The 13423-nt window shown below is 45.5% G+C and overlaps 1 protein-coding gene across 3 annotated transcripts; it reads right to left on the reverse strand.

Annotated features, from left to right (window-relative positions):
* Positions 1–3210: 3210 nt before the first annotated feature.
* LOC308581118 (E3 ubiquitin-protein ligase TRIM11-like) lies at positions 3211–9964 on the reverse strand. Of its 3 annotated transcripts, none has more exons than XM_081183606.1 (3): positions 9826–9964; positions 5507–5711; positions 3211–4074 (listed from the first exon to the last, which is right to left on the reverse strand). In XM_081183606.1, exons 2-3 carry the CDS (start codon positions 5580–5582, stop codon positions 3437–3439), a joined length of 714 nt encoding a protein of 237 aa, XP_081039732.1. In that variant the 5' UTR covers positions 5583–5711; positions 9826–9964; the 3' UTR covers positions 3211–3436. The 3 variants fall into 3 exon arrangements, with proteins under 3 accessions (XP_081039732.1, XP_081039734.1, XP_081039733.1); XM_081183608.1 differs by lacking the exon at positions 9826–9964 and adding an exon at positions 9580–9816; XM_081183607.1 differs by lacking the exon at positions 9826–9964 and adding an exon at positions 6185–6653.
* Positions 9965–13423: the final 3459 nt, after the last annotated feature.

Consider the following 13423-nt stretch of genomic DNA (forward strand, 5'->3'; position numbering starts at 1 on the left):
TTAAGATTAAAAAAGGATGTGTACAAAAAATGGAAAAGGGGGGAAACCACCAAAGAGGAATTCAAACAAATAGCCAGCACGTGTAGACACAAAGTCAAAAAAGCTAAAGCACAGAATGAACTCAGGCTTGCTAGAGAGGTTAAAAGCAACAAAAAAGGCTTTTATGGGTATGTTCGTAGCAAAAGGAAGAACAAAGAAACAGTGGGGTCACTCAGAGGAGAAGATGGTGAAATGCAAACAGGGGACACAGAAAGGGCTGAACTCCTCAATGCCTTCTTTGCCTCAGTCTTCTCCGATAAAGAAAACAATGCCCGACCTGAAGAATTTGGAGCAAATGATTCTGCAAAGGAAACACAGCCCAGAATAACTAAGGAGACAGTACAAGAATATTTGGCTAGTTTAGATGTATTCAAGTCTCCAGGGCCAGATGAACTGCATCCAAGAGTATTAAAAGAACTGGCAGATGTGATCTCAGAACCACTGGCAGTCATCTTCGAGAAATCCTGGAGAACAGGCGAAGTCCCGGCAGACTGGAGGAGGGCAAATGTTGTCCCTATTTTCAAAAAGGGGAAAAGAGAGGACCCAAATAATTACCGCCCAGTCAGTCTGACATCAATAGCAGGGAAGATTCTGGAGCAGATCATTAAGCAAACAGTCTGTGAGCACCTAGAAAGGAATGCTGTGATCACCAATAGTCAGCATGGATTTCTGAAAAATAAGTCATGTCAGACTAACCTGATCTCATTTTTTGACAGAATTACAAGCCTGGTAGATGAAGGGAACTCAGTGGATATAGCCTACCTTGATTTCAGTAAGGCATTTGACAAGGTGCCCCATGATATTCTTGTAAAGAAGCTGGTAAAATGCGGTCTTGACTCTGCTACCACTCAGTGGATTTGTAACTGGCTGACTGACCGAACCCAAAGGGTGCTCATCAATGGTTCCTCTTCATCCTGGAGAAGAGTGACTAGTGGGGTGCCACAGGGTTCTGTCTTGGGCCCGGTCTTATTTAACATCTTTATCAACGACTTGGATGATGGACTCAAGGGCATCCTGATCAAATTTGCAGATGACACCAAACTGGGAGGGGTGGCTAACACCCCAGAGGACAGGATCACACTTCAAAACGACCTTGACAGATTAGAGAACTGGGCAAAAACAAACAAAATGAATTTTAACAGGGAGAAATGTAAAGTATTGCACTTGGGCAAAAAAAATGAGCGGCACAAATACAAGATGGGTGACACCTGGCTTGAGAGCAGTACATGTGAAAAGGATCTAGGAGTCTTGGTTGACCACAAACTTGACATGAGCCAACAGTGTGACGCGGCAGCTAAAAAAGCCAATGCAATTCTGGGCTGCATCAATAGGAGTATAGCATCTAGATCAAGGGAAGTAATAGTGCCACTGTATTCTGCTCTGGTCAGACCACACCTGGAGTACTGTGTCCAGTTCTGGGCACCACAATTCAAGAAGGACACTGACAAACTGGAACGTGTCCAGAGGAGGGCAACCAAAATGGTCAAAGGCCTGGAAACGATGCCTTATGAGGAACGGCTAAGGGAGCTGGGCATGTTTAGCCTGGAGAAGAGGAGGTTAAGGGGTGATATGATAGCCATGTTCAAATATATAAAAGGATGTCACATAGAGGAGGGAGAAAGGTTGTTTTCTGCTGCTCCAGAGAAGCGGACACGGAGCAATGGATGCAAACTACAAGAAAGAAGATTCCACCTAAACATTAGGAAGAACTTCCTGACAGTAAGAGCTGTTTGACAGTGGAATTTGCTGCCAAGGAGTGTGGTGGAGTCTCCTACTTTGGAGGTCTTTAAGCAGAGGCTTGACAACCATATGTCAGGAGTGCTCTGATGGTGTTTCCTGCTTGGCAGGGGGTTGGACTCGATGGCCCTTGTGGTCTCTTCCAACTCTATGATTCTATGATTCTATGAGGAAGTAAGCAAACTCAGAACAGTTTTTAGTTACAATTTCTTTGAATGACCAGCTGGGATGGAAGCTGTTCAAGGAGAGCAGGAGCCAAAAGTTTTTGCTTTCTCTTCTCTTACCTCCTGACAGGTTATCATTTCAGGTGACTTCAGTAAATAAGCATTTAATAGAATGTATAGAAATGCAATAATTCTGCCAGTGAAGTTGTGAAGCAAAAGCACTAAGCTCTTTCAAAGTGTGGCACAACCCTCTGGCTGTGTACACACACCATATGCTTAAAGGACCCTTCCCCAAAATGCTGGGAACTCTAGTTTTAAGGATGCTGAGCTTTGTATCTCTGAGTGTAAACTACAGCTCCCATGATCTTGCAGTGTGTGTGAAAAGTACGAATGCCACCTTGGCCTTATGTATTTGAGCTTTTTGGTGTCAGCAGTCTGGTCCTTTGGTGCCTTAAAAGAATTGAAATTGAAATACTTTATTGTCACTTGTACAACTTGTATACAGTGAGATTACATGAGCACCCAGTGTAATACAATGAATGCAGTACAGTCGTACCTTGGAAGTCGAATGGAATCCGTTCCGGAAGTCCATTCAACTTCCAAAACGTTCAGAAAGCAAAGCACGGCTTCTGATGGGCTGCAGGAAACTCCTGCAGCCATCAGAAGCCCTGTTGGACGTTCGTCTTCCAAAAGAATGTTCAAAAACCAGAACACTCACTTCTGGGTTGGCGGTGTTTTGGAGCCGAAACGGAAACGTTTGAGAATTAAGCTGTTTGAAAACCAAGGTATGGCTGTACTTGAAAGAAATGAGTTCAGGTCTTTCTGTCACCATAATATAGTAACTGTCTCCTTACAGCTGTCTTAGTTTAAATTTTTTTTATTTTGTTTCGACTATGGCAGACCAACCTACCTGTAATTAGTTGAACATTATGGCCAACCAAAATGTCACAAATTGGTGAGCAAGCTTTTAGTTATTTAGCTATTTATATAAATATTTATATAAGAGAGAAATTGTGGTGTAGTGGTTAAGAGCGGTAGTCGCGTAATCTGGGTGAGCTTGGGCCAGTCACACTTCTCTGAAGTCTCTCAGCCCCACTCACCTCACAGAGTGTTTGTTGTGGGGGAGGAAGGGAAAGGAGAATGTTAGCCGCTTTGAGACTCCTTAGGGTAGTGATAAAGCGGGATATCAAATCCAAACTCTTCTTCTTCTTCTATACTGCTGTATCATAAAAAAATGTCAACCTATAAAACCAGACAATAAAATCAGCAACCTATAAAACCAGACAATAAAATCATAAAAGGTTTTGAGTCCACCAGAACGTAGGTGTTAAGCAAAGCAAGGAAGAGGAGTGATGGAGGAAAGCTGTCTTGCTCTTGACATCTGCATTGGTCAAAAATCCATTTCCCTTTTATGCCTCACATGCGGCTGGTCACAAAGCACTCACAGTTCAGAATTTGCCACTCGGCCACTGGGTTTTGCTGGGGAATTTGAGACTTCAGCAGCTCAGCCTGACTCCCCAATACACCCCGAAAAAGGGACAGATCCTCTCCCCGGAGAACGAGGCTGCAGGGAAACTGAATATCAAGTCATCTGTATCGGCGTCAAAGAAATCCACGTGACCTCCTTCGTAGTCCAGGTACACTCGGATCTTCCTGGGCTCGTATCTCAGGCTCAAGAGGGTTCTCTCGGAGGATGTAAACGCCGTGAGCCAATAAGGAGACAATGGCGTCCTCAGTGAGTCTGGCAGGGCCTTGCCCAGAGCCCAGATTCCCCCGTTGGGATTGAAACTGACCTTTCCTTTCCTCACAACAGACTCTCTGGCAGCTCCCACTGCCCAGATCTCCATGTTTTCTTTCAACTCCCATTGCCTTTCATATGGATGAGACTCTCCTTTCCTCCTGACGGACGGTTCTCGCGAAGTCCGCAGGGCCTGCGGCATCGCCTCTTCTACTTCCACCTCCCACCAGTGTCTTCCCGAAGCGAGCCTCTCTTGGCCCAGCACAAAGGGCTCCCAGTCGAATCGCGAAGGGTTGTCAGGGAGGTCCTGCGTCCTGCATCCCCATCGTACTCTCTTCAGGTCTTGGGAGAGGATGAGGTTTGCATGAGCTGTGCTGGGATCCAGAGTCACGTTCACTGCGGAGAAGAGAAAAAAAAAGGAAAGAAGGATGGCTGGATTTATTATTATTATTATTATTAAAGATTTTCTTGTTTTACAGAAGTATGTGTGTAATGTCTTTCATATTTTTTCCATGTAACATTTTTACAAATCTGTTGCGTTTGTTGAGACATTAGGGGGAGAAAAAAAAGGGTGGAGGGGGGAAGATGGGTGGGGGTGGGGTGGGGCGGGGTGGGGATGTTTCTATTATGCTTAATGTATGTAGGGTTTGGTGTCAGCATTGCTTGTGCTGTTCACTTGTGTTCCTTTGGTGGTGAGAGAGGTTGGGGTTGGCCTAGGGTGTGGTTGGTTGGTTGTGGTTGGCTGTGGTGATCTTTGTTTTCGTGTGTGAGTGAGGTGGGTGGGTGTTTTGGATCAGGTCAGCCATATTGATTTGTATGCTGTTGGTGGATTATTGTCATTGTCTTGTTGGGCTGTGTATGTGATAAAGGGAGCCATACAGGAGTAAAGGCGTTGTCTTCTGTTTGTCCCCGTGTCAGTTTGTTTATTGGTTAATTTTTCTAGTAGGGCTGTTTCCCATACTATTTGGTACCATTGGTCCATGCTTACTCCTGACAGGTCTCTCCAGTGTGTGGTTATGGTTTTCTGGCTGCTGAAAGTAGGTGGGTTATGAGTTCTTTGTGGTGTAAATGGGCATTGTTGTCTTGGAAGATGTTTAGTAGGGCCAGTTCTGGGGTCTGTCTAATTCTTGCTTAGTTATTTTATGTATTTCTCGTGTGGCTGTTGTCCAGAATAGTTGGATTTTGGGGCACTCCCACCACATGTGGAGGTATGTTGTATGGTGCCAGTAGAAGCATAAACTTAACCAGAGAGGGACTCGCAAAACTCGCTTTCCACTGGCTGCTGGTCAGGAGGCCAGCCGAATCTACCTCACAGAGGTGTTGCGGGGATTAATAATAATAATAATAATAATAATAATAATAATAATAATAATAATTTATTTGTACGTCGCCCTCCCCAGCTGGAGCCGGGCTCAGGGTGGCTAACATCATAAAACTAACACAGTATACACAGTAAAACTATATACAGTATACAGTATTAAATATGAGCAACGTAAGCCACCTCGAGCTTACAAAAGTATGGGATTTCAATGCAATGAAATTTAAATGGCTGCCTGGCACCATTTAGAGCTTTAAACACCACCGGCAAGAGCACCTTAAATTCACCAAGAACTGGACTGGCAGCCGATTATTAGATATACCTAGGTGTTCTAACAAGGTGCAAGGTGCAATCTTATGTTAACAAATGCTTGTTTTAACGTAGGATTACATTGAAAAGATGTTTTTCATGGGGAGCAGGTGCGATTTAACGCAAAGGCCCCCTACTTGACCTCCATCTCATGCATTTAAAGAGCCAAAACTCCCTTATGTTTCAGTCGCGGAGATCTACCTTTCTTCCGTGTTTGTGAAAGGATTCGTAGAGGCATGTTCTCCGTGAACTTTTCATGCAGGCACAACTTTGCCATGGGTTTGGTGTTGCCGGCACAATGGTGCAAAAGTTGGTGGCTTCGGCAGTGCAGAGGGGTGACTTTGGCAAGAATAAAAACGTTCACTCAGAGGACAGTTCTTCCCATGACTGTGGTGTGGCATGAATCCTGCAAGGCAAAACGTTTAATCTGAAGGCAACGGATAATAATACTAATACTAATACTACTACTACTACTACTACTAATAATAATTTATTATTTATACCCCACCCATCTGGCTGGGTTTCCCCAGCCACTCTGGGCGGCTTAAAACAGAATATTAAAATACAATAGTCTATTAAACATTAAAAGCTTCCCTAAACAGGGCTGCCTTCAGATGTCTTCTGGTAGTTGTTTTTCTCTTTGACATCTGGTGGGAGGGCGTTCCACAGGGCGGGTGCCACTACCGAGAAGGCCCTCTGTCTGGTTTCCTGTAACTTCGCTTCTCGCAGTGAGGGAACCGCCAGAAGGCCCTTGGAGCTGGACCTCAGTGTCTGGGCAGAATGATGGGGGTGGAGCTGCTCCTTCAGGTATACCGGACCGAGGCCGTTTAGGGCTTTAAAGGTCAGCACCAACACTTTGAATTGTGCTTGGAAACGTACTGGGAGCCAATGCAGGTCTTTCAGGACCGGTGTTATGTGGTCTTGGCGGCCGCTCCCAGTCACCGGTCTAGCTGCCGCATTCTGAATTAGTTGTAGTTTCCCCGTCACCTTCAAAGGTAGCCCCACCTCCTCTTTCTCTGCCTCTCCAACTCTGAGGGAACGGTACCTTTACAGAAATGCTGGGAGACCTTCAGCCCTTCAGATGTTCTGGGGCTCCATTTCCCATCATCCCTGAACATTGACTATGCTGCCTGGGCCTGATAGGAACTTTCCCCAACCCTGTACCTCAGGTTACAGACAGTTCAAGTTACAGACGCCACTATCCCAGAAATAGTACCTCGGGTTAAGAACTTTGCTTCAGGATGAGAACAGAAACCGCGCGGCGGCAGTGGGAGGCCCCATTAGCTAAAGTGGTACCTCAGGTTAAGAACAGTTTCAGGTTAAGATCGGACCTCCAGAACGTTCTTAACCTGAGGTACCACTGTATTATGGTTAAAACTCTTCTCACCAGTATCTCCCATTTGTGTGCATTTGTAGGGGACAGTGAGAGTTCCTTTGCATTATTCTATTGCTGTTCCAGCAGGTGGGTGATGTTTACTAGTTTTACAACTAGTGGTTGTTCTGTGACTTAATGCAATGTCGTATACCACAGCCATGTCTTATGAGCTCCCCCATTCCTTCGTGAGCCCTCAAAGCAGCATCAGACTCCTGTCAAAGGCTAGCTGTTGTTGCTCCTGAAAAGAACCACTTCCATGAGGTGTTGCTGTGGCTGCACTGCAACATTTTGTTGCAGATGCCCATTTGTCGGCGTCAGTTGCTGCGCTGCTCTGCACACTGCGACCTGAAAGGCTGTGTGGTGGGGTGTCTATGGGTGCTGGATTCCACTGTTTAGGGTAGGGGGTCAGCAAACTTTTTCAGCAGGGGGCCGGTCCACTGTCTCTCAGACCTTGTGGGGGGCCGGACTATATTTTGAAAATAAAAATGAACAAATTCCTATGCCCCACAAATAACCCAGAGATGCATTTTAAATAAAAGCACACATTCTACCCATGTTAAAAACACCAGGCAGGCCCCACAACTAACCCAGAGATGCATTTTAAATAAAAGGACACATTCTACTCATGTAAAGATATGCTGATTTCCAGACCGTCTGTGGGCCGGATTGAGAGGGCGATTAGGTTGCCTACCCCTGGGTTAGGGAGATAACATGGGGTAGTTTCACCAACCAGATGTGTCGATAGGTTCCTTCAGTCTGTGGCTAACTTCAGATGTGCTCAGAAGCGATAACTGAAACAAGTTTGCAGCAGCTACACCTACAACAGCATTCCTTTTACTGAACTGAAAGTCAAAGTGAAACAGTACAGAGCTTCCAGAAGAGAGCTTAATACAGTGGTACCTCGGGTTAAGAACTTAATTTGTTCTGGAGGTCTGTTCTTAACCTGATACTGTTCTTAACCTGAAACACCACTTTAGCTAATGGGGCCTCCTGCTGCTGCCATGCTGCCACCACACAATTTCTGTTCTCATCCTGAAGCAAAGTTCTTAACCTGAAGCACTATTTCTGGGTTAGCGGAATCTGTAACCTGAAGGATCTGTAATGCGAGGTACCACTGTACTACAAACATGCTGGTAGAGTATTGCAAGCAGAGTGCTGGCAACAGATTCTATGGGATTTTCCTTGGAAAGGGCAAACGTGGATTAAAGGGGGTGGGGGAATATGGACTGGCCAATGATATCCTGTGGGTACTGTGAAAGTCCTGCAACCATGAGAGGCTCCAATCTCACAGCAGACTCCTGCCTGGAGGCACCCTAAGGAAACTCCGTAATAGGATGAGCTTTAAACTAGAGTAGGTAACCATTAAGGGACGCAGGTGGTGCTGTGGGTTAAGCCACAGAGCCTAGGACTTGCCGATCAGAAGGTTGGCGGTTCGAATCCCCACAACGGGGTGAGCTCCCGTTGCTCAGTCCCTGCTCCTGCCAACCTAGCAGTTCGAAAGCACGTCAAAGTGCAAGTAGATAAATAGATACCACTCCGGCGGGAAGGTAAATGGCGTTTCCGTGCGCTGCTCTGGTTCGCCAGAAGCGGCTTAGTCATGCTGGCCACATGACCCAGAAGCTGTACGCCGGCTCCCTCGGCCAATAAAGCGAGATGAGCACCACAACCCCAGTCGTCCGCAACTGGACCTGATGGTCAAGGGTCCCTTTACTTTTATGTAGGTAACCATTGTCCCTCCAGATTGTGGTGCTGCAAAGTAATTTCAAGAAACCCTGAACTAGGTGGTCTTAAAAGGGGTGGGGTGGGGACTGTTCTGTGCCATATAAATTACTCTAATCAGAACTTCGTTTTGCCCCCCTCTCCCCCCCCCCGCCAAGAACTGACATTCCATAATATACAGCTGCTCCTCTATTCCTAATAGGTTAGCACAGGGTTTCCTAAACTGTGATATGTGAACTTCATTCTGGTGGTCCATGGCATCTCTATATTACGTGTTCATCTTGATTATTAACTGCACGTTCGATTGCTTATTTTATTTCTTGCCTCGCATTTTTGTTGTTTTACAGTTTTTTAATTCTACGGAATGCAAACGGTGATGAAGCAAAATGCAATGTAAGAAATGAAAGAAGCTGTTAAAATACAGTGAAAAACCTAGCACAGTGCAAATTACAATCATAGCTGTCAACTTTCAGATTTGAAAATAAGGGATCGGCAGCCTTGAAAATAAGGGATCAGCAGCCTCACCTGTCCCAGGGACAGTCTATGGGATATCTAACAATCCGGGATAGCAGTGGGAAATGGCACTGGAATAAGGGAATTTCCCGCCAAAAAAAGGGAAGGTTGACAGCCATGATTACAATAGCTACAACAGGCAAAATAATTAAAATAATCCAGTGGGTGCTAAGACCACCAGCAATTTTCAAGTAGTCTATGGGAGTGAGGAAGAAGTCTGAGAATCACTGGTTTTGGGGGGGACAGACAAAAAACTATAAAAACTACTGCTTCCCAGCATAAATCCCAAAACTGTTTTTTTATTTTTTTAAAAAAATACCAGTCTCAGCAAATATAACCCATTAATGGGAATTTATAAATGTTCTAAATTCCACTGTGCTTTTATCCTGCTTTTCTATTCTGCAAAGTTTTAATATTCTTGAGGTTTTCCGTTTATATGGTGCTATTTCTTATTGCCGTATCTGTGTTTTGTATGCTGCTTAGAAACTGTGGTACTTAAGGAGGTATATAAATTATTTTTAAAATTAAATGATTTTTTTGGGGGGGGTAAAAAAACAAAACAGGAACTTTTTGAAGGTGCAGAGTGTAAGCAAGTAAGCACAAAACAAACAAACAAACAAACAAACAAACAAATAAATAGCTTTGCATCTTGCTCCTTCCTCCTTACCTTGATCCCAGACCCAGAAGTCCTCTGACTGTGAAACCTTTTGCTTTGAGGCAGAGGATAACTCAAGACAACTGGAGGCATCGCCGCAAAATGCACATTTGCAGTTATCGCGTACACATACAAGGGAACTTACAAAGGCCAAGGCAGACTCAGGATATCAAGCAAAGCCGCAAGATGAGGCTGCCGGGGGAAACGCAAACCACACTTCCATCCACAATAGGACATGAAACAGCGGAATAAACAGACCTGCTGGCTAATCGGACCTCTCCAGTCTTCAAGTTTCCGTGTCTCTGAAGTTGACAGCAGCCTCCAGGCAGAGACTTCACATCAATGTTTCTCGCTACCTCCCTCCTCAGGTGGTTTTATAGCCTGCCCTTGATACTACTCCATCCGATGCAATCCTAACTGTTTACTCAGCGGACTTTTGGGCAAGGCCGAGCTCTGCAAAACGAAACCTTTGCTTATCGGTTTTGCATTTCTCATAAACGGTTGTATTTTACGTAAGCGGATGTAAGTGCTCAAACAAGCCTGTATTTATGAGCTAAGTTATCGGGGAAAAGCGAGGCGAGGTGGTTGCCTCAGGACGGCACCCTGGAAAGATGTGAGAGGGTCGGCCGCCTGGGGGGCAGAGAAGCCTCCTTATGGAACTGTATGCAGCGTGGAGAGAAGACATAAGGTTCACTGCATGTTATAATTTGAGAGAAAACCTAATGAAAACGCTGTACCAATAGTATCTGACCCCAAGATGCACAAGAAAAGCTCTGACATTTGCTGGAGATGCAAAAAAGGGGTTGGTACCTTTATGCACAGGAGGGACACGGATGGTGCTGTGGGTTAAACCACAGAGCCTAGGGCTTGGCGATCAGAAGGTCGGCGGTTCGAATTCCTGTGATGGGGTGAGCTCCCGTTGCTCGGTCCCTGCTCCTGCCAACCTAGCAGTTCGTAAGCACGTCAAAGTGCAAGTAGATAAATAGGTACCGCTCTGGTGGGAAGGTAAACAGCATTTCCGTGTGCTTCTCTGGTTCGCCAGAAGCGGCTTAGTCATGCTGGCCACATGACCCGGAAGCTGTACGCCGGCTCCCTCGGCCAATAAAGCGAGATAAGCGCCGCAACCCCAGAGTCGGTCAGGACTGGACCTAATGGTCAGGGGTCCCTTTAACTTTAATGATCTGTTTATGTTGTTTTCCATTTTGTTTACATTCTATGTAAATTGTTTTGTAATAAAGAATCTTTAAAAAAAAGGAACTGTAGTGTTGGAAGGGGCTGTGAGGGTCCTCTAGTCCAATCACAGGAGCCTACAAAGTCAATGAGGAAAGCCGACAGGTGACATCGACACTTCCTCCAAGAAGCAGTTCAGCTGCGCTCTCTGCAGCCAGCCAGCAAGGCACCCTTTTCCAGGGGGGCCTGGAGGCAGAAAAAATCCCCCAGTCTGCCCAGTTGTAGTCTGTTCCCACTGGAATCAATGGGACACCACGTGCCATGACTCCAGGCCCATTGACTTGCACGGGAACGAAGGCCACATCTGCACTATTGACTCAAAGCAGTCTAGACTTTAGAACAGTCATGGCTAGCCCCTCAAAAGAACCCCGTAAAAGATCTGTAGTTTATTATAAAGGTGAGAATTGCTAGGACATCTCTAGGTCTCCGCACAGAGCTCTCATTCCCACAGGAAGCTGTGTGAAGCTCTGTGAAGGGAACAGGGTTTGTTTCATCTAACAATTCTCAGAAACCTAAACGAACTCCGGTTCCCAGGATTTTATGAGGGGAAATGGTGCTATTCTAGAGGGTGTTTAGAGGGGTATGGTGCTATTTGAAATGCATAATATGGATTGGGCTCCAATCTAGAGGGATACAGCCCATTTTTCAAGGGCACTTCTCTTTTTGCCACTTTCAGGTTTATATGATTTATCGTAAGGCCAACTAAAGGTTTTATGGCCTTCAGCCTGGCATTTCCAATCTCAGTTGTAAACTTGGGACTTTCCAGTTGCATGTTTAAAACCCGGGGACAAAGGTCCATCAAGTACAGATGGGCAAATGTCTCATTTTTCCAGTCTCAAACTCCATTCTCCACATTTGTTTCTGGTGTTTTTATTGTTAAAGGACTCGTGAAAGTTAATTTGCATTTTAATGTCCCCTTCTCCAAATAGATGTTGTTGTTGTTTAGTCGTTTCCGACTCTTCATGACCCCATGGACCAGAGCACGCCAGGCACTCCTGTCTTCCACTGCCTCCCACAGTTTGGTCAGACTCATGGTAGCTTCGAGAACACTGTCCAACCATCTTGTCCTCTGTCGTCCCCTTCTCCTTGTGCCCTCCATCTTTCCCCAGCATCAGGGTCTTTTCCAGGGAGTCTTCTCTTCTCATGAGGTGGCCAAAGTAATGGAGCCTCAGCCTCAGGATCTGTCCTTCCAGTGGGCACGCAGGGCTGATTTCCTTCAGAATGGAGAGGCTTGATCTTCTTGCAATCCATGGGACTCTCCAGAGTCTCCTCCAGCATCAAGAGTCTCCTCCAGCACTCCAAATAGATACATTTTTGCAAAGCAATTTTGCCTAATGTAACGCATTATGTGTATGTTTTCCCCACCCATTATACGCATTTGTATGCACACTTTACATCAGTGCATGCACTTTTGGACAGCTGCATTGCAAAATCTGGAGAAGCGTGGGTTTCAAAGGATGGCTGCATTTCAGTTCCTGTGCTGTTTCAGAAAGTGTGAATCGGGTAGGCTCAGTTGAGAAGCAAAATGAATCAAAGCTCTCCTGCTCCTCATCCATACCCTCAAATCACCTTAGTGATCCCAGGACCAGCCCCGGGCCACAGTGCAATGGTACAACCCCTTCCCTATCCACTCTCATAGAATCACAGAAAGGTGACGTAGAAATTTTGTAAATAAATATATATTTTTATGAAGCGGTCTGTTAAAGATCTCTGAAGCTTCCAGGCGGATTGCAAGTATAAAAGTTGAGGGTGGAAAAAGCTGTGTTGGTAAATTATCCAGCTAGAGCTCATAGCAGACACCTGGAAAATTGGGAGTATATGTTTTTGTGCAGGAGTGAAATGGTCTCACCAGCTCTATTTGGTTTCCATGATAACATGGTGCTTGTTTTCTGAAGGCAGCCCTGTATAGGGAGGTTTTTAATGCTTAATTATGTTTGTTTATATGCTGGAAGCCACACAGTTTGGCTGGGGTAACCCAGAGTACAAATAATAAAATTATCATCATTAACCCCCGCAACTGTTTTTACCAAGTGGTTCAAAGGGTCAGCCCAAGAAACTTAGGAGAAAAAGAAAGCTGGGGATTACGAGAAACAGAAACCGCAGGGTGGAAACTCCATTATCTCCTCTACGGCAGTTGCTCTTTAACTGTTTATTTCCAAAGGAACAAATTATACATAACAGCAACCACAGGTGCACAAGACTCTCTGCATTTAGAGAAGTGTCCCGCCATTTTAAAACAGGCATGGCTTCCCCCAAGAATCCTGGGAAATGTAATCTGTTAAAAAGTGTTGCCAGAAGATCCCTATTCCACGAATGACCATTCCCAGTTCCCTGGAGAGAGGGATTGTTAAACCACCCCAGAAACTGTTTGAGAAAACAAGAGGGAAGACGTAACACTCTAGTTAAGGACCGCAATACCTGAGGGACTGTCTCTTCTCATATGAACCTACCCAGACCCTGAGATCATCTTCCGAGACCCTTCTTCATGTGCCTCTTCCTTGAAAGGTCCAGAGGGTAGCAACACGAGAACGGGGCCTTCTCTGCAGTGGCTCCCTGTCTGTGGAATGCTCTCCCCAGGGAAGTTCACCTGGTGCCTTCACTACACCAACAGGCGCCAGGCAAAAAC

Source organism: Podarcis bocagei (assembly GCF_964188305.1).
Source record: "Podarcis bocagei genome assembly, chromosome: 2".
Lineage (NCBI taxonomy): Eukaryota > Metazoa > Chordata > Lepidosauria > Squamata > Lacertidae > Podarcis > Podarcis bocagei.